At 43.6% G+C, this 25000-nt stretch overlaps 2 protein-coding genes across 2 annotated transcripts in view; both read left to right on the top strand.

Moving 5' to 3' along the window:
- The window catches only part of LOC109397206 (CLIP domain-containing serine protease C9), a 29875-nt gene extending 14479 nt beyond the window's left edge, over nucleotides 1-15396 (top strand). The window contains exons 5-7 of the mRNA XM_029877436.2: nucleotides 14168-14670; nucleotides 14730-14913; nucleotides 14987-15396. Coding sequence (XP_029733296.1) covers nucleotides 14168-14670; nucleotides 14730-14913; nucleotides 14987-15336 — 1037 coding nt within the window. The 3' untranslated portion in view covers nucleotides 15337-15396. The remainder of the gene's footprint in view (nucleotides 1-14167; nucleotides 14671-14729; nucleotides 14914-14986) is intronic.
- LOC115254222 (serine protease persephone) overlaps nucleotides 1051-25000 on the top strand; it is a 25065-nt gene continuing 1115 nt past the window's right edge. Inside the window, exons 1-3 of the mRNA XM_029877378.2 lie at nucleotides 1051-1835; nucleotides 24405-24880; nucleotides 24941-25000. Coding sequence (XP_029733238.1) covers nucleotides 1727-1835; nucleotides 24405-24880; nucleotides 24941-25000 — 645 coding nt within the window. The 5' untranslated portion in view covers nucleotides 1051-1726. The remainder of the gene's footprint in view (nucleotides 1836-24404; nucleotides 24881-24940) is intronic.

The following is a 25000-nucleotide window of genomic DNA, read 5'->3' as shown; positions in this document are numbered from 1 at the left end:
AAATCTGTATATCTGGCAGCTCTGTTTCGAAGGCACGAGAAAGGCGCCATCACCGCTAGGTGGATTAATTAGGGTTTTTCATATAGATATAGCCGTTCGAAGTCGTGGGAAAGAGAGGGTTAAACATAAGTACACATTGCCCGAGTAACTTTCTCGCAGCGATCAGAAATGCAAAGAATTTTACATTCAAATCAGAAAACCACTAGATCAACACTAAAAATGTGCTGATCTAGCATGTGGTGAGTGAAAAATCCTTTTTATGTTTGAGCGATGGATTAGTACTTATATCATTTACCAGGACTATTGCAATTATTAGCTTTGTAGCTATGTGAGACTAGACCAGTTCATCAAAAATCTGTATGAATCAATGATGATCTCAAGCCAGTGAAAATGCGGTTTGTAGAAGAGTTCACTGTACGTTGCTCCTTATTCACCTAGAAAACAATGATCCTAACAGATAGGTACAGCGGCCGTTCGCTCGTTGCAAACCCGCTCATTGCAATGCTTTTTCGTTGCAAGTCCGCTAATTGCAAAATTTGACACGTGTTTGCAATTAAAAAGCAGTCAAGTGTCAAATTTATGCTGTCAGTCATGCTGTCAGTGCATTTCGATGCACTTTAGTGTCAAAGTGACGTTGCAATTAACGAATGGCATTCGCTCGTTGCAAAGTAAACATTTTGCAACGAGCGAACGGCCGCTGTATAGGGTATTGGTTCCCTTATTAAGCATGTGGCTCCCATTTTCATCCCACGAAAAACAAAGGATTGAAGCGCTGTTTGTTTTGTTTCTTATTTTTGTATTTTTTGTTAGAAGTGAGCACCCATGAAAACAAAAAGAATGGAGTCAATCGGTGCCGTAATCGATTGTATTCGAATAGGATGAAAATGGGAGCATGAGATTACTGATGACACACATACCCTATTTATGCATCTGAAGCATGTGCGATGATCGATCGCATACGATCAAGCCCACTGAGAGCAGCAGAGCGCGTCGAGGTTCGGTCGGTCACTACATAACTGGTCATCAGCGCGATGTCCGCCGAACGATGATGATCTCCGCCCCGAATGCTCTTCTTGATGCTGCGCGCAGTAGTCGGTTGATGTTCTGATCGCTCAGTTCGCATCGCACAGTTCGTCTTCGTCGGTCGAAGATCGTGGTACATATTTCGCGCCCGTCGTACTGATCATACCTCAAAAACCGGTTGCGCGATAGTGTATTTGCTGTCCAGTGAACCCCCTAGAGTCAGTGTGGACATATTTTGCAGTCACCCAATTTGCGGAAATACAGTGTCCGATTGGTGTTGTTGTTGTTGCTGGGTTTAACCGGGATCGGAAACCCTAAAACGCTGTTGGCCATCAGAGTGTGGACGAAGAACGCGATGATCTACATGCAGACGCGGATCGCTGACGTCATCCGGGTTATATAGCGGATCGATAGGTTGACACCGCTTGATCGGTCATTGGTAGCTCTCCGAAGAAGATTATCAACCAAGAGGAGTGCTACGCGGAGAAGAAGCTAATCTGCTGTGGTTGTGCTTTTTTTTTTATTTCGGTGACGATCACTTCGCCGTCTTCCAGAGTTCGCGAGAGTGTATAGTGTAGAGCGAGCGGGAGCAAGTTTCGCTGAAGAGGACTTGCCCGGCTGCGTGTTTACACCAATGCGAAGATCGCGAGTTTCCTCTTTGCGGTTGTAAACAAAAACCGATCGGCGTTAAAACCAGAAAGTGATGATGATGACCTTAGGGAAACCCGTTGTCGGTGCCGGTTTGCTGCTACAGCTGTTTTTGATTGGCGGCACGGTGCTGATCGCTGCTGTGCGGGGCCAAACTCTGTATGGTAAGTGTTCAGAGGAAGAGATTCCTCTCTGATTTGGAGAAGCGTGCGCGCGGGAAACTCGATCGTTAAACTGCGTGTACTTCTAGTGCATTGAAGCACAATAAGGCGTGTGTTTGTGTGTCGCTGTGAATATTTTGTTCGTTGTAATCTACACAACACGAGATAACCTCTCGATCTTAACCGACCGGTAATCTGGTGCTCGGCCGGCGAAGAACGATCAGTACAGGAGAATGCGCAAATGAGGAGGAAATCAGGAAGAGTTTTGATGGAAAGGTATTTCCAATATTTAGTTCCTCGTTAATTGCATAAAGCAACTTCTTACTTGAGGTCAACTCATTCAACTGGAATCTACACTGAACGGCGGCTTGCGGTGAAAATTACTATTCTGAGGGTTAATTTAAATACACAACGCCACTAAATTTGTGCAGACTAATTTTCGTTTCAATTCAACAGAATTATGTTTTCAATTTTACCATGGACTCGATTTTCAATTAAAAAAAGTTTCTGTTTGCAACCGGTTTCGAACCAAGAACCTTGATATCACCAGGCTCGCACGCTACCACTCGGCTATCGAACCGGTTGATGTGAGAAGAAACAAAACGCACACAAGAAGCGTTGGTGGGTCGATGATCATGTTTTGCCATGGTAAATTTAAAAACATTGCTATGCTTGTCATTACTGCAAGCCGCCTTTCAGTGTATATCTGTGTAGTAATGAATATCGCCAATTGTTGCAAGGCTTAAAAACTTGTGAATTGTTGCACACTCCATGCTTTTATTATGAGGTGTGCAACGATTAGCGAGTTTTAAGCCACGCATCAATTAGCGATATGGATCTCTCTCAGAAGTTATCAACAAAGAAAAAAAAGGAATTGAACGTTGAAGGGACAAAACGTGGAAAAGTAAAAAATGGGTTTCCTTTAAAATAATAATTTGCTTAGATTACTTGGTTTCGACGTTTTGTCCTTAAGGTTGAAGGATTCGTCATTGACATAACCGTCATCATCGAAAATTTGAGAGCAGTTTTCTCGTTCAAATCTGAAATTTTCGAGAAATTGTATTCACTGTGTTGCGGGTGGAGAATGGAGTACAGTGAATATATTTTCAATGCAAACATTCAAGTTTTGAGCGAGAAAACTGCTTTTGAATTTGCAATGATAACGATTTTGTCAATGACGAATCCTTCAACCTTCAACCTAGAGTCACTGGAAGGGAGAGTGGCGTCAATGTCGAAATTGGAACAGCGGACATCTGTCAAATCCATACAAATTCCTGTTCCAAACGAGCAGGAGACCTGTCAAAATTGGAACATGACGCCACTCTCCCTTCCAGCCACTCTACTTCAACCGAATGAGTAATGAACTGTAATCACCGATAGGCATGAGTTATCCTGAGTAATCAATAATAATCTTGATAATTAACAAGTAATCGTAGTAATCCGTATGTTTTCGGTAGTGACAAGTAATCAATTTAGTTGGAAATTCCTTGTCTGTGTACTTTCGTTTTAGAACTATAAATCGTAAAGCCTGTAGTAACTAAAGTATTCTCTAATAAAAAACGGTTTAAGCTTACCTCAAGAAACGTCAAAATTGGAATGAGCCTTTTTACGAAGTGACAACAATGTTGATGATGATATTGATTTTCACGGGTTAGGACACCACCTTCTGTCAAATTTTCATTCATAATATCGGTTCGTAAAATGGACTATAGTCGATTTTCTGTCATCCCCATTGACCAATCCAAATTCCTGTGTGGTAGTGGTTTGTGTTCAGATTTCCTGTGTTAATCTACATATCTGTAAGAACTTTGTAAACATCTTTTGTTCTCACGTATATGGATAGGCTTGCATTAGGTTTCGTGAGACATTTTTTGGACAACTCAATAGTTCCAACCGAATAGAAGACCTGTCAAACGACAAAGATTAACCACTTTGGTAAATATACTCGAGCACTTTAAGGACAAACGTCTTGAAATCCCGCGCCAACAGTGCATCAGAAATGCATATGCACAAATCTCAAGAAGCAAGTTTCAAACAACAGTGCATTTTATTATTCTGTTCTTGCTCACTTGTAATAAGCTTAAAATGAGAAGATCATGTGCGCTGGTTTTGTTTACGAAGATATTTGTGCGCTCGAAATCGTGAGTAGGTGCCAAAGTCGGCCATTGTGGCAGCCATTTTGGGATTCTAACAAGTATGTCCTTAACCGTTCGCTCGTTGCAAAATGTTTACTTTGCAATGAGCGAATGTCATTCGCTAATTGCAACGTCACTTTGACACTAAAGTGCATTGAAATGCACTGCCAGCAGGCCCCTGGCAGGAATGAATTTTATCGTAGCCAACATCTAACCGCTTTATACTCATATAAGTGTAAATTGAAACGAGCGTGTAATCAACAAACTCTGCTTTGTTTAATGTTTTGAGCCACACACGAAATCCACCTTCACATTGGATGTTTGTTGGGTTGCTTTATTCAACTAATCGCGTGCTCCTCTTCCCGTACATTAATATAAAAGCGAGTTTGAAGTGTTTTGTGATCATTTGAGATGCAAAAATTGATTTTAAAAATTGATAAACAAACCAAAATAAACGTTAAACAAAAAGTTGTTGATGTTTTCGCATCTGACAGTGGGCGCTATTTATTAGCGCCCAGGACATCCTGTCTACCATAATTCCAATGCATTGATATAGGCCGTGTCAGGGGCCTGACTGCCAGCATGACTGACAGCACAAATTTGATGCTTGATTGATTTTTAATTGCAAATACGTGTCAAATTTTGCAATTGGGTTTTTAAATTAAGAAAAATGTATTGATTTTTTGATTTTATACGAAAGAACACCTTTATCTGAACCACCATGATTTTTTTCAGATTTTTAGAACTTCATTTTGGTACCTAAAATCACTTTCGAAGAGATTTTTCGAAATCACCTTTTGACAGATGGCCAACTGCTTGACAGCTCCGCCCAGTACAAAATGCGACGAGGGGTGATTCGACAAATCGCTCCCATACAAACTTTAAACTGATTTTTAAATAGGTTCCCGGGCACCAAAATTCATGAAAATTTGGATTTCGGCTCAGTTTTGCATGCAGATTCTGAATATGGAATTATCTCAACACCGCTAAAGAAGCCAATTAGCGGACTTGCAACCAAAAAGCGTTACAATGAGCGGGTTTGTAACGAGCGAACGGGCACTGTATACCAAAGTGGCGAATCCTTGTCGTTTTGACAGGTCTCCTGCTCGATTGGAACTATGGGGATGACACAATTAGTCTATGATGACACTAAATCGACTGTTCCAATTTTGACGTTTCTGCTCTTTGTTTTATCCAGGCTCGTTAAAATAAACTATTATACTCAACAGTGCTTAATTAGGCGAGTACAGTCGACTCCCCTACAACAGGTAGGAAATAAACAGCGAAGCAAAGTGAACTTCTGGGGGACCAGGCCGAGTTTTTTTTTTTTGCATATCATAATCAAACCATTCAACAAGGCTGTCCTTAGCTTTAAAGCACAGACAAACAGACGTATCACTCGGTACAAGTTGCGATTAAAATCATCGTCAGGAAAATATGATCGCCCAATGCTAAATGCGCTGTGCTTCGCAAACCATCAAATAGGAGCAAAAACGATGCGAGCGCCGTGAGCGGGTGATTTGCGTACTACAGATTATTTGAATAACCCGTTAAAAAATGAAACGATGAGTGAGTAGTGCGAGACGTCTGTTGCAGTACGAATTTCTGAAGAAACTTCTTTGCAGAAGCTGCAGGGGGTTTTCTTGAAGGAATTCATGGATGGATTCCTGAATAAATCTGGGGATGAACTCCTCAAAGATTCCTCGAAGATAGATGTTAAAGTATGCCTGGATGACTTCTTGGAGAATATCCTGACTTTTGTATCCCTCTTGAGAAGTATTTCGATACAAATCGCTGGAGGAATTTCTCTAGAAATCCTTCAAGTCATTCACAAAATATTCAGGTAATACTGAAAAATTTCTTAGGTGAATCCCTGGAAAAGATGATGAACGGATTTCTGAAATTTCTAGCCGAGCCCCTGAGTAAATTTTTGAAAAGATCCCGAGAGGAATTTATGAAGGAATCACTTCAGGAATTCCTGGAGCACTCCCTGAAAGAACTCCCGGAGCAATTGCTGAAGAAATTCCATGAGAAATCCCTAGAGGAATCCTTGAAGGTATGCCTGGAGTAAACCCTGTAGGAATTTCTGAAGGTATGCCTGGAGGAATCCCTGGATGAATTCTTGGAGGAGTCCTTTGAGCAATTATGGGAGGAATCCCTGGAAAAATTTCTGAAGAAATCGCTTAAGGAATCGTTGGAGGAATTCCTAGATAAATTTCTGGATGAATACTTGAAAGAATTTCTGAACGAATTCCTGGAGGAATCCCCAGAGGGATTCTTGGAGATATTCCTGAAGCCATTCCTAAAGGAATCTCTGGATGAAATCCTAGAAAAACTTCTGGACAAATTCCTGATGAGTGCAGCGGACCTGGTGTGATGGTTAGAACACTTGACTATCACTCTGAGGACCTGGGATCGAATCCCACTTCCGACAAACTCACAAAATGTGGGTTCTTGCTTCGGAAGGGAAGTTAAGCATGGGTCCCGAGATGAACTAGCCTAGGGCTAAAAATTTTGTTAATACAGATAAATAAAATCCTGATGGAATCCCTGAAGAAATTCTTGGAGGAATTTCTGAAAGAATAATTGGAGGGTTTCCTGGAAGCGTCCGTGGAGTAATCCCTGTATAACTTCTTAGATGAATTCCTGGTGGAATCTGTAGAGGAGTTTTGGGAGGAACCTCTAGAAGAATTCCCGGAGCAATTTGCAGATGAATTTTTAGAGAAATCCCTGGAGGGATTCCCGGATGAATTCGTGGAAGAATTCCTGGACGAATTACTGCAGGAAAAGCTGGAGCAAACTCTGGGGCAGTGTTGCGCAATATCAGTCTTGTCGGGTGAATACTGATATTGCACCATCGTCACTATCACTTCAGGCCGTTTAATATCAAAACGACAATGACAGGTAACGACCTGATATTGACCCGCACTCTAGATCACAACAATCATTGCAACTTTTGTGATATTTTAGTGGTTTTCGCTTAAGCTCAAACTTTTTTGTGACCAACATGCAAAACTTGTTATTTTGTACCACATATTAAAATATCATCTGGGTAAATCTTCATTTGGATTTTTAAACGAATTTCAAAGATGGCCTATCAGTGATTTCCACACACCATCACAGTCAGTCCAGTTCTGATGGAACAAGGAAAGTGACGGTGACTCAATAGAGCGCACGCTGACTGGGATCGCAGTCGGCCTATCAAAATCAGCGATTTGTTTACCATTGACAGTGACAGAGTGCAACTCTGCTCTGGGGGAATTTCTAGAGGAATTCCAAGAGAAATTCCTAGAGGCCTCCCAGGAGAAATTTCTGGATGAATTCCTGGAAGATTCCATAGAGAAATTCTGGGAGGAATCCTTTGAGAAATTTCTGGAAAAAACCTCTTGAGGAATTCCTTGAGGAATCCTTAGAGAATTTGTTGGAGAAATTCTTGGAAGAATCCCTGGAAGAATTCTTGGAAAAATCCCTAAAGTAATTTCTAGAGGAATGCCTGGAGGAACTTCTGGAATAATTCCGGGCCCAATCCCTAAATTCCTGGAGGTATATCTAGAGGAATTCTGGGAGGAATCGGTGGAGAAATTTCGGTAGAATTTCCTAGAGGTATTCCCAGGGGAATTTCTGGTAGAACTTCAGGTCGTATTCTTGGAGGAATTACTGAAAAAAGCATCGCAGGAATTCCTGGAGGAATCTCTGAAAGAATCATTGGAGGAATCCATGAATAAATTCTTGGTAAATTCTTGAAGGAATCCCTAAAGGAAAAATCCTTAATGAATTCCTGGAGGAATGCCAAGAAAAACTTCTGAAGGATTTCCCGAATAAATTCCTGAACTAATTTCTAAAGGGATCCCTGGAGGATTTCCTGCAGCAATTCCTGGAGGAATTGCTGCAGAAATTTTCGAAAGAATTCCTGGAGGGATTCCTGGGTCAATTCCTGGAGGAATACCGAAAAATTCCTTGAAGGAATTCCTACAGGAATCTCAGGAGGAATGCATGCAGGAATCCCTGGAGGAATTCTTGGAATAATTCTGTGATAAACTCCAGAAGGAGTTCCTGGGGAAATTTTTGAAGGAATCCCTGGAGGATTTCCTGGAGAATTGGCCATTGTAATTTCTGAATGAATTCCTGGATCAACCAGGGATAAATTTATGAAGGAATACCTGGGGTAATTCCTACTGAAATACTTAAAGGTATTCCTGGAGGAGTCCCTGAATGAAATCCTGGAGAAATCCTTAAAGAAATCCCTGAAGAAACGCCTGGAAGAATGCCTGGAGCTATTCCCAAAGGAATTCCTGGAGGAATTCATAGAGCAACCCCTTGAGAAATCTCTATTCCTCTAGAAACGGAATAGACGACGTGGACGAATCTCTCAAGAAATTCCTAGAGGAATCTCTAAAGGAATTCCTAGAGGAATTTCTAGAGGAATTCCTGGACGAATCCCTGTAGGAATTTGTAGAGGAATCTCTGAATTCCCAGTGGAATCCTGGAGTTTCTGAAAGAATCTCTTGATGAATTCCTGAAGGCAAGCTTGCTATTTGATGAAAACATTCGCGAAATGATGCGATTTGCTTTCGACAACGAATACACCCATCTTCGCTTTATTCAATCAACCTCCCATACGAGTAGCACACGAACGGACTCAACACTGATCAGCATAGTTGACTCTTCCTTTTCGCCGTTGAGCCGTTGCGTTCTGGCCAAGCATCTCTTTTCATCGCTTTCGATGCTTTTCGACAGCTTATCGCGAAGCATCGTTGGCTGGAAGCTTTATTAGTATGGTATCGGTACATGCAAATGTTGCTTCTGTGTGCGTGTCGAGCGTTCGTGCCGTAGCTTCGCAAACCAACCTATTCGGTATGGTTCGGCTGTTCGGGCGAGCGTGTGACGGCACAGTCAGATGTGTGCAAAATCGTTTGTGATTTACATCATGTTTGTTTTGCCACCTCTTTGCTGCTGGTCATCGCTGATCAGTGCACAGTTCAATCGCACGCGATAAATATACAGTTAATGAGTTGTGATGAGCACTAGTGAGGTGATCATTTGCATCATTGCCTGAAGGAATTCTAGGAAGAATTCCAGAAGAAGTCCAAGGATCATTTTCTGAGGGAATTCTAGGGGGAGTTTCTGAGGAAATCCCACTACTGGGGAAACGGTCGTCAGTGACAAGCAGGGCGCGGAGGCTGAAACATGCCGCATTTCGTCGTTCCCGCGTTTTCGTATTTTTCTTTGTGTTTTTTGTTCGCACTTTGTGTAGGTAAACGATTGACGATGGCTCGGTGGCAAGAGACCACATTGCCCGCATCGTGGTGCTCGTGTTCGTTGTTATTCCGAGTTCGGAAATGCTAGTATCCAAGAGATTGTTTTTCAGTGCGTCGGGTATTCTCGCTTATGTATTTTTTTTCGGATTCTTCGATGGACGATCGGAGAATCAGCGAGTGGTGTGAACGAGTGCACATTTAATATGGTTGGACCGTTTGCATACTGAGACCAAAGCCAAACATAGAAAACCAGCTGATCAGGATTACCCGGTGAGTTCGTTCCTTATTATTACTTTTTATATTTGAACATGACATATTTGGGGATTTCGGAGGGGTAGCCTAAGAAAGTTAAATGAACTGGTTTCCGGGCAAATGTTCGTGGGGTGGCCAGACTTTGTCACGAGATAACAATTATGTTGTTTTCCGAAGGTCTCCAGCTAGGTCTCCAGTGAATTTAGCTTACCCTGCTACAACAAACCATCAGGTAGATCATTCCGTTCCGGTATGACTCTGCAGCCATAGGTAATCCTTGCGCTGATGGTGGGTACACAATCATCATCATCATCATCATCATCAAATCCCACTACTGGGGAAACGCTGAAATTCCTGAGGAAATCCTGAAGAACGTGCAAGAACTCTTGGAGAAATCCCTGCAGCAGTTTTTGAACGAATCCTTGGAGAAATTCCAGAAGAAACCCCAGGAGGAATCGCAAAAGCAATACCAAGAGGAATTCCTAAGGGAATCTCTAAACAATCCCTGGAGAAAGTCTTGAATGAATTCTTGGAGGAGTTTCTGAATGTAATCTAGGAGGATTTCTTGAAGGAATTCCAAGAAGAGTTCTTGGAGACATTTTTAAAATAATACCGGAAGTTGTTCCTGAAAGAAACACAAAATGAATTTCCGGGTGAATCCCTGAAGCAATTCTTAGAGAAGTTCTTGAAGTAACCCCATGAGGAGTTTCGAAAGCAAATCATTGAGGAAGTCCTTAATTAATCTCAGGAGAGCTTCCTAGCGAATTCCTGAAAGAATTTCTGTAGGAATCCCTGGATCAAAATCTGAAGAAATCCATGTCTGCAGTAATTTCTGAACGAATAATTGAAGAAATACTTGTATGGACTCCTAAAGAATGTTTTGTACACAATTTTTATGCAATTTCTAGATTAGTTTTCAAATAATCTCTAGTGAAATTTTCTGAAAACTGAAACTGAAACTTTCTTGCACAAATTCTTCGAATTGCAGATAGAATTACTGGAGCAATTTCTAGCGAAATTTTGGAAGGAATATATGGAGAAATCCCTGAAGGAATACCTGCAGAAATACGTTAAAGGATCTCTGGAGAAATCCCTGAAGGAAACCTCGAAAACAGCACCGGAGAAACCTCTAAAGATATCCCAGGGCAAATCACCGAATAGATGTCCGGTGGAATGCCTAGATGAATTCTTGAAGGAATCTCTGGAGGAATCCATGATGAAATCACTGCAGCAAGCTATGGAAAAAAATCTGGAGAAATTTTTCATGACACATTCTACCGTTACGTTCCAACGTTTTGACGTCTTTTCGGTCACATTTTTCACTATAACTGATAAATACGACCGTGGACCTCAAATATTTTTACATACCGTATTCGGTATTCGGATTCCTTGAAAATAAGAATGAGTAGCGTGACGTTACAACGTTGTCTAGCCATAGTCTACGATCCATACAAATGCCAAAATTGTTGTACCATCTACCCCCGTTGGTTTGACCTCATCTAATCTGAACACTTTTTAATTTGACCCCCTCTAATACCCCAGACAGACATGTGATACGAGTGTGATTCCTGTACAACGGTACGCAGTGTCAAGAAAATTTTAACAAGACTGACTTGAACTGAGAGAATTTTCAGTATGGCACTCATTTCAAGCGCAATTGTACAGTGATTCTTGTATCACATATGTATCATACACGGAACCGCCAAACTACCCAAAATTGAGTTCTTTTGACGCAATCCCATAGTTTCGCCCAATAAGCCAATTTTGAGTAAATCGATTAAACTCACACTAGGTAAATTGCCTTTACCTCCAGCAAAAGAATATACTTAAGAGTAGGTAAATTCAACCCAAGACCCCCCCCCCCCCCTCATTCAACCCAAATTTGAGTATACCTACATTTACTCAAAATTGGCTTATTGGGCTCAAGGACCCCCATTGGGTAGACGCATCTCTGTTTGTTTTTGACAACATCGGTGGGGGGAAGAGGGAAAACAACCTAATTTTGGGTAACTAGTTCATTCGATATACTCAGCTTCGAGTAAAATCGACCCAAAAATTAGGTAGTTTGATTTCTCCGTGTAAGTATAATCTGCACATCGTTCAAACTAGAAGGTGTAAATGTCATTCTGGTCATGGAACGGGGTGAAAAGGAACGCAGAATCGAAACAAACAGCAAAAAGGGTTGCCATCAGTGTGTTTTTCGATGCCCACAGGGTAACAAGAAGTTCAAATTAAAAAATGAATCCCGTTGATTTGCATGAGGTGTCGTTGAAACCAACGGGGGTAGACGGGAGAGAGGGGCCTGAGATGGCCAAATTTTGGTTTACGTGGTTTATGGACTGTAAGCCTTCAAAAAGAGCATTCAATCGCAAGTTCTTTCTGTTTGCAGTGATTGTTGTCGTTCGTCTAGGTTCATTTTGTCGCCCTTAAGGTTGAAGGATTCGTCATTGACATAATCGTCATCATTGAAAATTCGAAAGCAGTTTTCTCGCTCAAAATTTAAATGTTTGCATTGAAAATGTATTCACTGCACTCCATTCTCCACCCGCAAAACAGTGAATACATTTACACAGTGAAAATATCAGTTTTGAACGAGAAAACTGCTTTCGAATTTTCAATGATGACGACTATGTCAATGACAAATCCTTCAACCTAACCATGGGGAATAGATGCTCAGATTCACAGAAGCAAACTGTTGTATAATAAGGCAATCCATGACGACTTTTCGCGATGGGGGTGACAGCCAAAAGTGTAAACACAGTGTGAGTACAATTTAACAAAGTTTCGGCAAGTGTCGTTGGTGCTTAACAAATTCCTTTGTGTTCAACTATCACCCCGATCATCGGATGTCAAAAATACATGGTAAATAAAAAAATCAGCTGATCGCATCTGTCTCATGGATTGCCTTCTAGATGGCGTGCGTGGTTGGTATATGATTGACTGTTTATTGATCGTCTCTCATATCGGTGATAGTGTACAACATCCTCCTTTTTATAGTTAACAAAATAAAAGTATAAAACGAAGAAAGTAGCCCCCGTAAACAATTCCATTCTTCGGTCTTCGAAGTTATTTAATAAAAAATTACAAAGCAAAATCATCCAAATGCTTCGGCCGACAAATTTCTCGTTTTGGCCGTTCCATTTGACCCCGCGCATGCTCTTCTCTTTAGTACTCTCGGCTGTCATCTCATTCGGTCCATTGCCAATTCAGGCCAAACATTTCTATAGGTGCAGATGAGAGGCTCTCTTTAAATCCGGTTCAACCCGAGGTAAACCAGTAGCTCCTCCAAACGGCTTAACTTCTTTCACTGCTGACTCCGCTTTACCGTTTCCGCTCTGATGATACGGCGACGATGTGCTATGCAGGAATTCCCAAGTCTTGGAAAATTTCTCAAACGCTGCGTTGTGGAATTGAGGCCCGTTGTCTGTTACAACGTCTTCTGGTATGCCATGGCTGACGAAGTTTCGCTTGCAGCATTCCACTATCGCTGCCCTTGTTGTGCCTTTCAACACGTCGACCTCGATGGAATTGGAGTAGCTATCTGCTGTTATTAGCGTTGTCGTTTTTAACTCGCATAGATCAAGATGCACTCGTTGAAAAGGATATAGCAGAATTTCATGGGATAGTTGACTTGCGCTATATTCTATACAAGCTTCACAGTTTCACACAACGTTCGTTATTTGATCAGCCATCCCCGGCCAGTACATGGTTGCTCTAGCTGAACGCAACATGTATTCTATTCCTTGATGCGCTTGATGCAATCGCTACACTAACTTCTGCCGAAGAGACTTCTGCACAATGACTCGATCCCCTTTGAAGATCACTCCTCCAATAACGGATAATTCGTCCTCGACAGGACTGTACATCATCAGTTCGTCTTGCAGTTCTTATTTTCTGTCCGGCCAACCTACTGCCAAGACGTCCAACAGCTTCCGCAACAGGAGATCCTTTTTAGTTTCAGCTGCTATTTCTGTAAACGCTCGTCCGTGATATTTCGTGAGTATTCGACCACATTTACTTCCGCAAAACTCTTGAACAATTTTTTGTCGCTTTTAACTGAAACACCATGCTGTTGTCATCATTGCCCTCTGATGTATTCTCGACAGTGGTTCTAGAGAGCAAGTCCGCAATGGACATCTGTGACCCTTTTCGGTATTGGATCAATATATCGTTTTAGGGCCATCATCATTCTCTGCAATCGAATCGGCGCCGTGTGGATTAGCTTTCGGAATATTTCGACGAGCGGCTTATGGTCTGTCATGAACTCGTGCATACGCGGTATTATATACGGTCTGCCGTAGCCAAGCGATTGCATCATCAATATCTTCCCATTCCCGACAGTGACCTGCAATCTGGCGTGGCAGGCACCATTCCTGCTTAAAGCAAACAAGATCACTTACACTCACACACTGAAGATGCCTTTTAGTCCCTAGCAGCAATCTCATTGGTTCCTTGTGTTAAAGTAGCGGATCTAGCGATACTGGAGTGAAAACTACGGGTGATCAGTAAAGTTTCTCCTAGGGGAAGGCCAAGTGGACCTTTCGGAAGTGATTCAATTGTGTTGACTGCAATTCCTCCAACTTTAATCAATTCCTATAAGTTTCACTAGTTTGTTTAACTCATGTTACCTCTGTGTAACAGTCATGGCAATGAATGTGTATTTTCAACTCAACAGCTCTATCACTTCTAGAAGGCGACGAGTGTACCCTGAAGGATGGCGGTCCTGGCATCTGCCAGCAGAATGTGCAGTGTCCTTGGTTTTTGAAAAATATAATTGCGACAAAACGTTACGGAGATCGAGTTACGTGCGGGTTTGTTGACCGAACGGAGATAATTTGCTGCAAGATAGATCAACCGGTCGAACCAGCGATGAAACCTGGAGTACGCAGTAGCCAGGCTTGTCAGAACATAATGGATGCCGCGGAGGCCGAACATGGTACCGAATCTCCTGTAGAATTTCACGTCGTTGGCGGAGAAGAGGCCCCCGAAGGGGAGTTCCCGTTCATGGCTGTCTTAGGTTACGCGGATCCGGACACCACCGGGAGTTTTGTTTACCGATGCGGTGCAAGCCTGATTTCACCGAACTTTTTGCTGACAGCTGCCCACTGTGGTCACAAGTTTGGTACACCGCTAGTGGCATTACTCGGTACGGCCAGTTTGAACTCCTCGAATGGGGTTATGGTTGGGATCAAGGTATATCTGAAACGTCTCGGTTCCAGAAACTGTGTTTCATATATGCTAACATCTTACAGACGTTTCTTCGTCATCCTAACTACAAAAGTAGTCGCAATTACAACGACATTGCCCTAGTGGAACTGGAGAAAGAACTGATAAACAAGCCGAACGTCAGTCCCATTTGCATCCGTAGTGATACCGAGGACGTGGCCAGCGACGTGACGCTATCTGCCCAGGGTTTCGGAGTCACTGATAACGATAGTGAGTATCAAGTGAAGATCTTCATTCCTCATTTGGCATATGTTTAAGTAACATGTCTTATTTTGATTTTAAGATGAATTGTTTTCGACTCAGATGATGAAGGTCAATCTTACCACAGTGAGCCTCAGCGATTGCAAAGGATTCTTCACGGACATCACCAAACAACATAAGTTACCGAGAGGGATCATCGATACGCAGTATTGCGCCAGAGGAAGTAAGAGCGTCAGCGCCACTGGGGTAGCGGGCGATACCTGTCAAGGTGACTCAGGAGGTCCGCTTACAGCCATGGTCTACGGGAAGTTCCAACTGGTGGGAGTTACCTCGTTTGGAGCCGGCTGCGGTTCGGGCACGCCCAGCGTGTACACTCGGGTGGCGCGGTACATCGAATGGATCGAGCAGACCGTGTGGCCCGATGGGGTTTAAGTGGGAAAGTGTTTGTTAGAAAGTCCCATTGCAATTACCTACTGGTTCGTACGTAAAAGAAAAGAGAAAGAGTTTATATTTACGCATTGTATAAAATATGGTTCCGATTGATAAAATAAATGTTTTTTTATCTCCCTAGCTTCAAATGGATCACTAAATAACTAAAACGGCCGCTATGGAATGATCAGATAGCGTCATGACAGACGTGTCACCGTAGCCTTGTGTGTTTGACATAACTCCACTTCTGTCACAAGTCACAATTCTAATGTCCATACATATACGGTGGCGCCTTTGTTTACAAGCGGTGAATGATAGAAAAGTTTCATTGATCCATTTTGAGTGTTTTTTTGCCGTGCATATCAAACATTAGCGGAACGTCAGTAGTATTTTTTGGCGGTTTGCATTACATCAAGATTGATCTCAAATGTCAAACCAGTGTCAGAGCGAAAAAGTTTGCAGTTTGTAGTATAGATGTCCGGCATGTTTGCGAACGAGAACAAAGGGAACACCATCGACATTCGTCCTCTCTATTAACTGTATTGATTGCATCTGGGACCCCACAGGATCAAATACAGCGGCCGTTCGCTCGTTGCAACATGTTTACATTGCAACGAGCGAATCGGAGACGAACCAGCCTTGGGCTGAAAGTCTCGATAATAAAGATATAAAAAAAAAAAAAAAAAAAAGAACGAGCGAATGCCATTTGCTAATTGCAACGTCACTTTGACACTAAAGTGCATCGAAATGCACTGCCAGCATGACTGTCAGCAATTTGACACTTGATTGCTTTTTAATAGTGGTTTCTGCTTTTAGTGGTGTTGCGTGTACGTACACGTTGCATTACACGAACACTACCTCTGTTACTGGTTGAAAATAGTAAACAAAAATCAGCTGTTCCCGGCAAAATCAAATGGGCATATTTTCAACCAGTAGATTTGCATTCGTGTTCGTGATGCCGCGCTGCGAAACCACTATTGCAAACAAGTGTTAAATTTTGCAATTAGCGGACTTGCAACCAAAAAGCGTTGCAATTAGCGGGTTTGCAACGAGCGAACGGGCACTGTATATAGAGTGTACTCGATGCCTCATTGATCTCGTACATAATGGTGTCTTTTGTATATGTGCTTGCTTCCTGAAGAGTAGCCCACATCTTCCTCCACCACGTTGCTAGGGCTCTTGTTGTCGCAGTTGATCGGTACCATCGGTACTGATAATTCGGCGCCATGAAGTTCTTGGCGAAATCCTCTCCACCAGGGTATTGTAGATTTACCGGCTACTTGTATTCTACCGGTTACTTAAGTAGCCGTTACAAAGTAGCCGTTTTCATATAAAAATCAACTTGATTGTCCAAAAATGAATGTCACTGAGTAGCTGGTGGCAACGAGAAATAGCGCATACAATAAAAATGTTAAAAATCATTTTTATGTTAATCTTTTTATAAAACGGCTACTTTGGAAGCCATACAGAAGCGACCGGTAGAATACAAGTAGCCGGTAAATCCACAATAACAGATGAGAGTGCCACATATTCGGTTTCGGTAGTAGACAGTGTTACCGTAGATTGTTCTTCGAGCTCCAAAACCGCATCGCCGCTCTGCATGAACACGTACCCGGAGATTGAACGCCGAGTTTCAACGTCATTTGCTCAATCCGCATCACTATAGCTTTGGAAATCTTGTTCCGAATCAGCCCAGTACACTATAGCTTGTGGTTTTTTGCCCCCTTGAGATATTATAGAATGCGCTTCGCTGCCGTCCAGTGGGTGGATCCCATATCGTTACTGAAGCTATTGACAACACTTACCGAGTAGCTGATGATATCCGGCCGAGAGAGCATTTGAGCAACGTAATCCTCTCCTTTCATTGTACAGACTTTGGTTTCATCGCTTTGGTCAGCTTCTGATTGACCAAGGACGACACTCCTAGTCAGGGTTTGACTCCTTCATTCGGAATGGCTTCAAAAGTTCATCGATATACTGCTCCTAGTCTATGGCTACCAAGCACTCGGTTCGTGTAATCCGCAGTCTCAGATTCTGCTTGACTTGCTCCATGTCCATCGTTTGGAATTCGGAAAATAACCGCTACTTTAGCTGGTTCACTAGCGTTCGATGATTGGAAAACAGTAGGAAGTTATCGACGGTAACGAATATGATGATCACCTTCCCATCCTTGAAACAAATCGTGATCGCCTTGAGCGTTTGATCCAGCTTCTGGTCTCTGATGCCACTGGCTTGCTTCAAGCCGTACAGTGCTTTCTTGAGAAGCCATACCTTCGACGAAGCTCGTTCGTCCCGCAATCCTTCCATATATCTCCTCTCCGTGCAACCATCTAGTGCACCGTAAGGTTGCGCATGGCTGTCATCGCCTAGAGATATCGTACGGTCGCATACCGTACCACGCGGGAGTAGGTCGCATCGTAGTCCACGCCTTCGACAGTTGGAACATCCACTTGCTCTCCGATCTGCTGGTAGATCGATCTAGGACCACGTATCGTTATCGCACAACGATCGATGCTCGGATTGCATCGCTTCGATCCAGCAGCTGTTGAAATGCCTCTGGCTCCTCGGATACATACCTGTGGAATAGATGACGACGGAAACGTACCGCTGTCGATCGAATCAATACTCCACTTGCCTTGGGCTGGACGCTCTTAGTCACTATGCCCAGAATCGTATTGCGGTTCAACATCTTCTTCCTTTTCGTGTGACGGTAGAGTAGCGATGGACGACCTCGCTAGTTCTGGACGATTCTATGGAAGTGCAGGATTCTGAGGAAGGATACTATACGTCATCTTAAAGTTAGAATACTCACCTGGTGCCTGTCGCTGGATTAGCCACCAGGTCCAGTACAGTTCACTCAATCGGTTACCCATTGACTTGAACGGAGGTTTGTGATGTTTACCTTCAGCACACCGCATATCTTCCGGTACCGCTCGCAGTCTTGAAACGCCGTTTTCAAGCTGTTCCAGGCTTCCTTCGCTGTTTTGGACCGCTGGATAATTCTACGACCCAATGCTAAGGCATCTAGTTGCCAGTTGTCATTTCCTACGTTTCGTCCACCAAAGCTGCTTGAGCTGCTCTACTTCCTTCTTGGCAACGAGGACGAGCACATCTTTGTTGATACGCTTCGATCTTCGACATGATCCATACTCGTTCAGATCCTGATCTTCGCCTAATAAGGTGTTATTGCGAAATGATTCTCCGCTGCTGATTCAAATTCCTCCAGTTGTTCGTTATCATTGTCCGATTCGATTTGGATTTCTCCTTGATGTTCGTCCAAAACTTGTTCAACGGGTTTTTTGCTCATCGGGATATCTCACTTGCAGATTCTCGCTACATGAACTCTTCAATTCGTACTGCAACACGTTGTTAACAACCTTGCGTTGCGCATCCGATACCGCTAGGTTGTTATTGCTGATCTTCAACTGTTGAAATTCATTGAAATCGGCGTCCCTGCTGATTACTACCTTCAGTGTAACCGTGTCCATGAACCGCCTTCATCCTTTGTGATAACCGAAGTATCCGACGAAAGTCATTGGTCTGGATACTGGACTAAGCTTCTTCCTCTGTTGTTTCGGTGTATGGACGAACGCCTGACATCCGAAAACAAGCAAATGGTGCATTTCTGGATTCCTTCTAGTCCAAACTTCGTGGGTTGTCGACGATACTGATGTTGACGGTAAAACGGGCTGCAGTTATACAGCTGCGTTCTTGGCTTTGTCCCAGAATCTGTCGTCCAGTTCAGCATCCGTCAACATGCATCTCGCCATCTCGATTAGGTAACGGTTACGCCCAAGGTTACGCCTCTATGCAACTCCATTGTCCTGTACTGCCTATGATCGCATAATTGTCCCATATGAATAGGAAACCCAGCAAAGATGGGACTGATATGCGGTCATGGGCAGTGTACTGTTGACGAACTGTTGAATTTTTCCACTACTTCCGACTTCTTCATGAAGTATGTACAGGACACAGTATCTGCTGTGGTCATCTATTATCGAGATGAAGTACCTACCATACCGGTTTCCATCAGGCTACACAAGCCAGTATGTATCAGGTTCAGTACTTCCGAATTCTTCTTGTCTGTCGACTCTGTGAAAGGTTTCCTGGTTTGTTTTTCAACGAAACAATGCTCACAGTCCTCGCGTACACCGCTGTCTTGAACTTCTACATTGTTGGCCAGCTTCCGATTGACTGCTCCGTCACGATGCCCGAAACGACTGTCCCAGGTGTGCCAACGATCATCGCTTGCACTCCGTGTTCCATCAATCGATAGAAACCGCCTCGCTTAACGGCTACAGCAGCAACTTCCTTTTCAGCCATAATCCGACCGCCTTGTTTATCGAAACGTACATCCGCTACTTTTTGGATCAGCTTGCCTGCGGACAGCAGGTTCGAGAACAAACACAACTTCCGATGGCGTTACAGATGTTCGATCTCCTCGTTCATCGACACTGTGAATTGTTCCAGATCCAACATCTTGAACCAAAGAATACACTGTTTGACCCATACTTGACTTGATAGTATCCTAGAATCTCCGGTCGCGGCAAACATGCAAAGAAGCTCTGGAATCCACAATCGACTCTTTCTTCTGATCTCGGACGTCATCCAGAACAAAATCATACGGTTTCTCCTTCTTCGGCTATCCAACAGGTTTCTGATTCTGCCTTCCAAATTTCTTGAGTCTTGGTTGGCATAGCAGTCCTCTTTTCCGCAGTTGGCAAGTCAACCTGTTCAAGGCGTTAACCTTCAGGATCGAATCTCTATTTCCGTCATCATCGTGCAGCTATTTGAAGTATTCTAGAAACTTGCCCTTGATGAAATCCATCTACAGCTCGTCATCCTTCAGGATCAACAATGCCGTCCGCACATGCTCGTAGGACATCGGTAAGCTTCGCGATAAAATTGCTACTAGGACGGCCTCTCCTAGATCCTTCCCGGCTCTTTGTAGCGTTGGGAACAGCTCCTCCAGGTCATAGATCGCAAACTTGCCAATTCATGGCCACTCTTGAACATATTGTCGTCTTTTTTGGTGTTGACTCTTGAGCCACTCCCAGGTTTCCTTGGCCGTTCGTTCTTGAGTCCCTGATCAATGGATGTTGCCGCTTCTCGACTGCGAAATCGTTGCCCGAGCTTTCCGGTCTCCAGATATGCAATCAGTCGTGACTTCAGCCGGAGGATTCTCTGCAACGTATTTCCAAAGGTATTCTCGTTCTAACAGCATCTCGGATACAAAACTACAAGGATGTACCTACAATCTAACACTCATCATCACACACTCAGATCCGACGCGTCCCGAGCTCTACCTGGTTACCGTACTCCTAGCTACTAGATCCTCACCGTCTCTCGGTATTTCTACGACTACTGGTCGTATTGGCACCCCGCCCAATCGCATCTTGATACCTCATCGGGAATTGACCTCCTTATCGTCTCTTGGATGGTAGCGCATCTTGGTCTCCTCGCTTCCAGATCCACCTCCAGGGCTTCCCTGGGCCCATAACCTGTTAAAAATTAAAAAAGAAAAAACAAACGAGGCTTTCTTGTCCAATCCCAGGCACTGATTAATATTGCTACCAGTTGTAAGTGTTGTATAATTCGTGTCGTAAGTACTACCGAGAAGTTAGTGTGATTTTGTGTGAACCGTGAATGTGTATATACATGGCAGGTAGTATTCGTTATGAATGTAGGTTTTTCCCAGCTAATCTCCCGACAGCCGTAGGGCTAGCTAGGATCAGGCTCCACCACCCTACGAGATGACTGCCATCATCCACCCACCGAAGTACCGAAACCCACCGCCAGATGGACGGTTACCATTCTGGGAGCGGCCATGAGGGGTGGCGTAATGGGGCCATTAAGGAATGTACATATGCCCTGAGGGGGCAATGACCGCGGAACGAGGTCAAGAACCTTGCAGTCAACCGATGTTCCAAATCCTTTTCACTTAGAAAAAGTTCTTCAGCGAAGACAGTTTGACTTTGAACGATAGTGAAAGGACGACTTTGAAAGCATAGTGAAAGGAAAGTGGATTAGTGAAAGAGGAGAGTAGTGACGAGAAGTGGATTGCAAGAAGGCGAAGTGGACATCAGGTAACCCCTGAATACTCCCGTTTTGGTTCCAAGCCTGGTATTATCTACGATGTCTTCTCCATTAAACAGAACCCCGCCGTTTTTTGGTTTAAAACCCCGTGCAGCGCCCTACGAAGCCCGTGAGTCCGTGAGCCATTCCGGCAAAAGCCGAAGACCGATCCGTTATAATATCGGTAGGACGCGGACGAGTAGCAGGCCGGAATACGGAGCAGCGCGAGTCCGAATAAGCCACCCCCTGGAACCGTGGATAGCGAGCCGAGGATCCACGCCCGCGCACGAGTCGTTGGTGGAGTCGAGGAAGAAAGAGAGGTGGTGGAGCAGAAGGAGAAGGGGCCCCGCAAAGAACAGGTCAGATAGTTAGTAAGAAAGTGGGAGTGAAAGTGCCAGGAAGAAGCCAAGAAAGAAGTGTAGTTAAGCAATAAACTATTGTCAACGGTAAATTAGAGCTGTGGTTTTCCTCCATTTTATGTGAGAACTACCTGCCCGCGAGTAACGTGTAGTGAACGTGCCGACCCTGAGGCCATTGAGTCGGGGAGTCTCTGTAGTACTCCCGACTGACTACCCAATACTTACACAGTTCAGTGTCTCTTTTATTCAATTCTAGGTGAAAATATATATACAGCGGCCGTTCGCTCGTTGCAAAATGTTTACTTTGCAACGAGCGAATGCCATTCGCTAATTGCAACGTCACTTTGACACTAAAGTGCATCGAAATGCACTGCCAGCATGACTGACAGCACAAATTTGACACTTGATTGCTTTTAAATTGCAAACACGTGTCAAATTTTGCAATTAGCGGATTTGCAACCAAAAAGCGTTGCAATGAGCGGGTTTGCAATGAGCGAACGGACGCTGTACTCACTCTTCATTCATTACTTCTCACTTCTCACTACAGCGCCCGTTCGCTCGTTGCAAACCCGCTCATTGCAACGCTTTTTTGGTTGCAAGTCCGCTAATTGCAAAATTTGACACGTGTTTGCAATTAAAAAGCAATACAATGTAAAATTTGTGCTGTCAGTAATGCTATCAGTGCATTTTGATGCACTTCAGTGTCAAAGCGACGTTGCAATTAGCGAATGGCATTCGCTCGTTGCAATGTACAGCGTCCGTTCGCTCTTTGCAAATTGTTTACTTTGCAATGAGCGAATGCCATTCGCTAATTGCAACGTCATTTTGACACTAAAGTGCATCGAAATGCACTGCCAGCATGACTGACAGCACAAATTTGACACTTGATTGCTTTTTAATTGCAAACACGTGTCAAATTTTGCAATTAGCGGACTTGCAACCCAAAAGCGTTGCAATGAGCTGGTTTGCAACGAGCGAACGAGCGCTGTAAACATGTTGCAACGAACGAACGGCCGCTGTACTTCACTGCACATTCCTTACAATTCATATTTCACTCTTCACTCTCACTCATGGCGTCTCACTTTTTGCTGCCCACTTCTCGCTAATCCCTTCTCACGCCTCACTCCGCACTGCTTACTTCTCACTTTTCACTTCTTTGGCAAAGACACCATTATTTCAAATGAACTAGATGTTTAGATATCGCATATGATTATGAGTTCTTCTACCGATGAGTGAACATAGTGAACAATCACTTTTCTATAGCGCCTCTGTCGGCCAAATTGCCAACTAATTGTATGTTATGGTAGATTCCAATTGCACCGCCGACTGTGCCTCAAAAGAACAAATGCTGGAAAGAAATAAAAATCTCTGAAAAACTATAACCAGTTTCAACACCAACCAATTCTAAAGCGAAAGTAGAGTGAAAACCTGACAATGATCACACTAGCAGTTAGAATTACAAAAAGTTACATTTCAAAAAATCTGAAAATAACAGTCCAAGAAAAGAAAATGTTTGTTGAAAATGTCAATAATCATCTTCGGAATTCGACCATACCTCTGAACTCTTTGGATCATAATTTTGGCAAACACCCTTTCAGCCACCCAGCATTTCGACATTAAATCACTAGTTAGGCTCAAGCGCACTGAGACATTGCGGAGCCGATGCATACACATATCGATAAAAAATGTGTAAATTTCTACACAAAGTAGAATCAAAGGAAACGAGAAAGAAAACAAGGAAACAACGAAAAAATTATATATTTGAAAAATTCATGTAAACACATTTTTTTTGGAACAAGATTGTAAACGAGTTTCCACCGGAAGTACTTGCTAGTACAGGAATAACGATGTATGTTTGTCCATTTTACACCTTTTCTAACACTCGTTTGGATGTCTTTCTTTTTTTCGTAGATCCTCCTGGAGCCACCATTGCATTGACGACTGCATTATTCAGCTTTCCTATCAATTTAGTTTCGGTTCCTCGACTTCCACGCGATATCCAGCCAGGTGACTCTCAACCTCATACCGATAAACGACACGTTCCTTCACTTTCAATGCATGTTTTCTTCCTTTCGTATTCGCTATATCAATGTGAATCTTTTACTCTTCAACTATTCTGTTCAACGTGTTCAACTAATTTTAAGCCTGTTGCCACTACTGTGTCCGAAAACGACGAGAGCAAATCCAGAACTGCGGCACCACCAAGCTGATAGCGATATCAGTCAGTAACCAGCAGAATTGAAAAGGAATTTCCTACATGTTTATTTTTGTTTCGTAGATTCAAAAAGAATGAACCGCGATGGTCTGCGGGGAATCCCCACCCCCAGATTAAAATGCAACCGTTCTTGAGCTGTTTCTAAATCGAAACTCTTCGTTTCGAATTCAAAGATGTGCTAAAATGGTTTGATTGTATGCGTAGTTATATTTGCAGTACTCGATTCGTTAGTGATGGATAAAACTCCCAGTCAAACACAAACGCACACGATATTGCCTTCTTAATAGGCTGGTCCGAAAGTTTACATAGACGGGTCCAGGAATTGACGCACCAACTCTCAATCAGTTTCCAAAAGCGCACACTTCCATGTTTCCCTGCCGAATACACTAACCTCAAAAAACCTTCCACTCTACCCCTTCCAGAGGGCGACGCGTGCACCCTGAAGGATGGCGAAACGGGACTTTGCCAGGAGGCCACCAGTTGTCCCTGGTTCCTGGAAAACATCGTCAAGAAGAAACGCTTCGGAGATCGGGTGACGTGCGGATTCGACGGTTCCATCGAGGTCATTTGCTGCAAGATGGACCAACCGGTCACGTTCAAACCGGGCGTCCGGAGCGGCCTAGCCTGTCAGGACATTCCGGATGCCGACAACCGGCTGACGTTCCACATCATCGACGGAGAGGACGCCTCGGACGGGGAGTTCCCCTTCATGGCAGCCCTGGGCTACGAGAACGAGGAAATCAAAGACGGATACGATTACCGGTGCGGCGCCAGTCTGATTTCGCCGAACTTCCTGCTGACGGCTGCCCACTGTATTCCCAAGCAAGGCCGACCGGTCGTGGCCCTGCTCGGGACGGCCAGTCTCAACTCCATGAACGGCGTGACGGTCCGAATCAAGGTATGTCTGTAACTAAACGGTTTCCGGAGCTTGGGTTGTGTTCATGCTAACATTTTACAGGAGTTTTATCCTCATCCTGAATACAGAGCTAGTCGCAGCTACAACGACATCGCCCTAGTG

Source organism: Aedes albopictus, chromosome 1 (genome assembly GCF_035046485.1).
Source record: "Aedes albopictus strain Foshan chromosome 1, AalbF5, whole genome shotgun sequence".
NCBI classification, from domain to species: Eukaryota; Metazoa; Arthropoda; class Insecta; order Diptera; family Culicidae; genus Aedes; species Aedes albopictus.
Note: the sequence above shows the minus strand (reverse complement) of the source record. Positions and strands in the feature narration are given on the sequence as shown.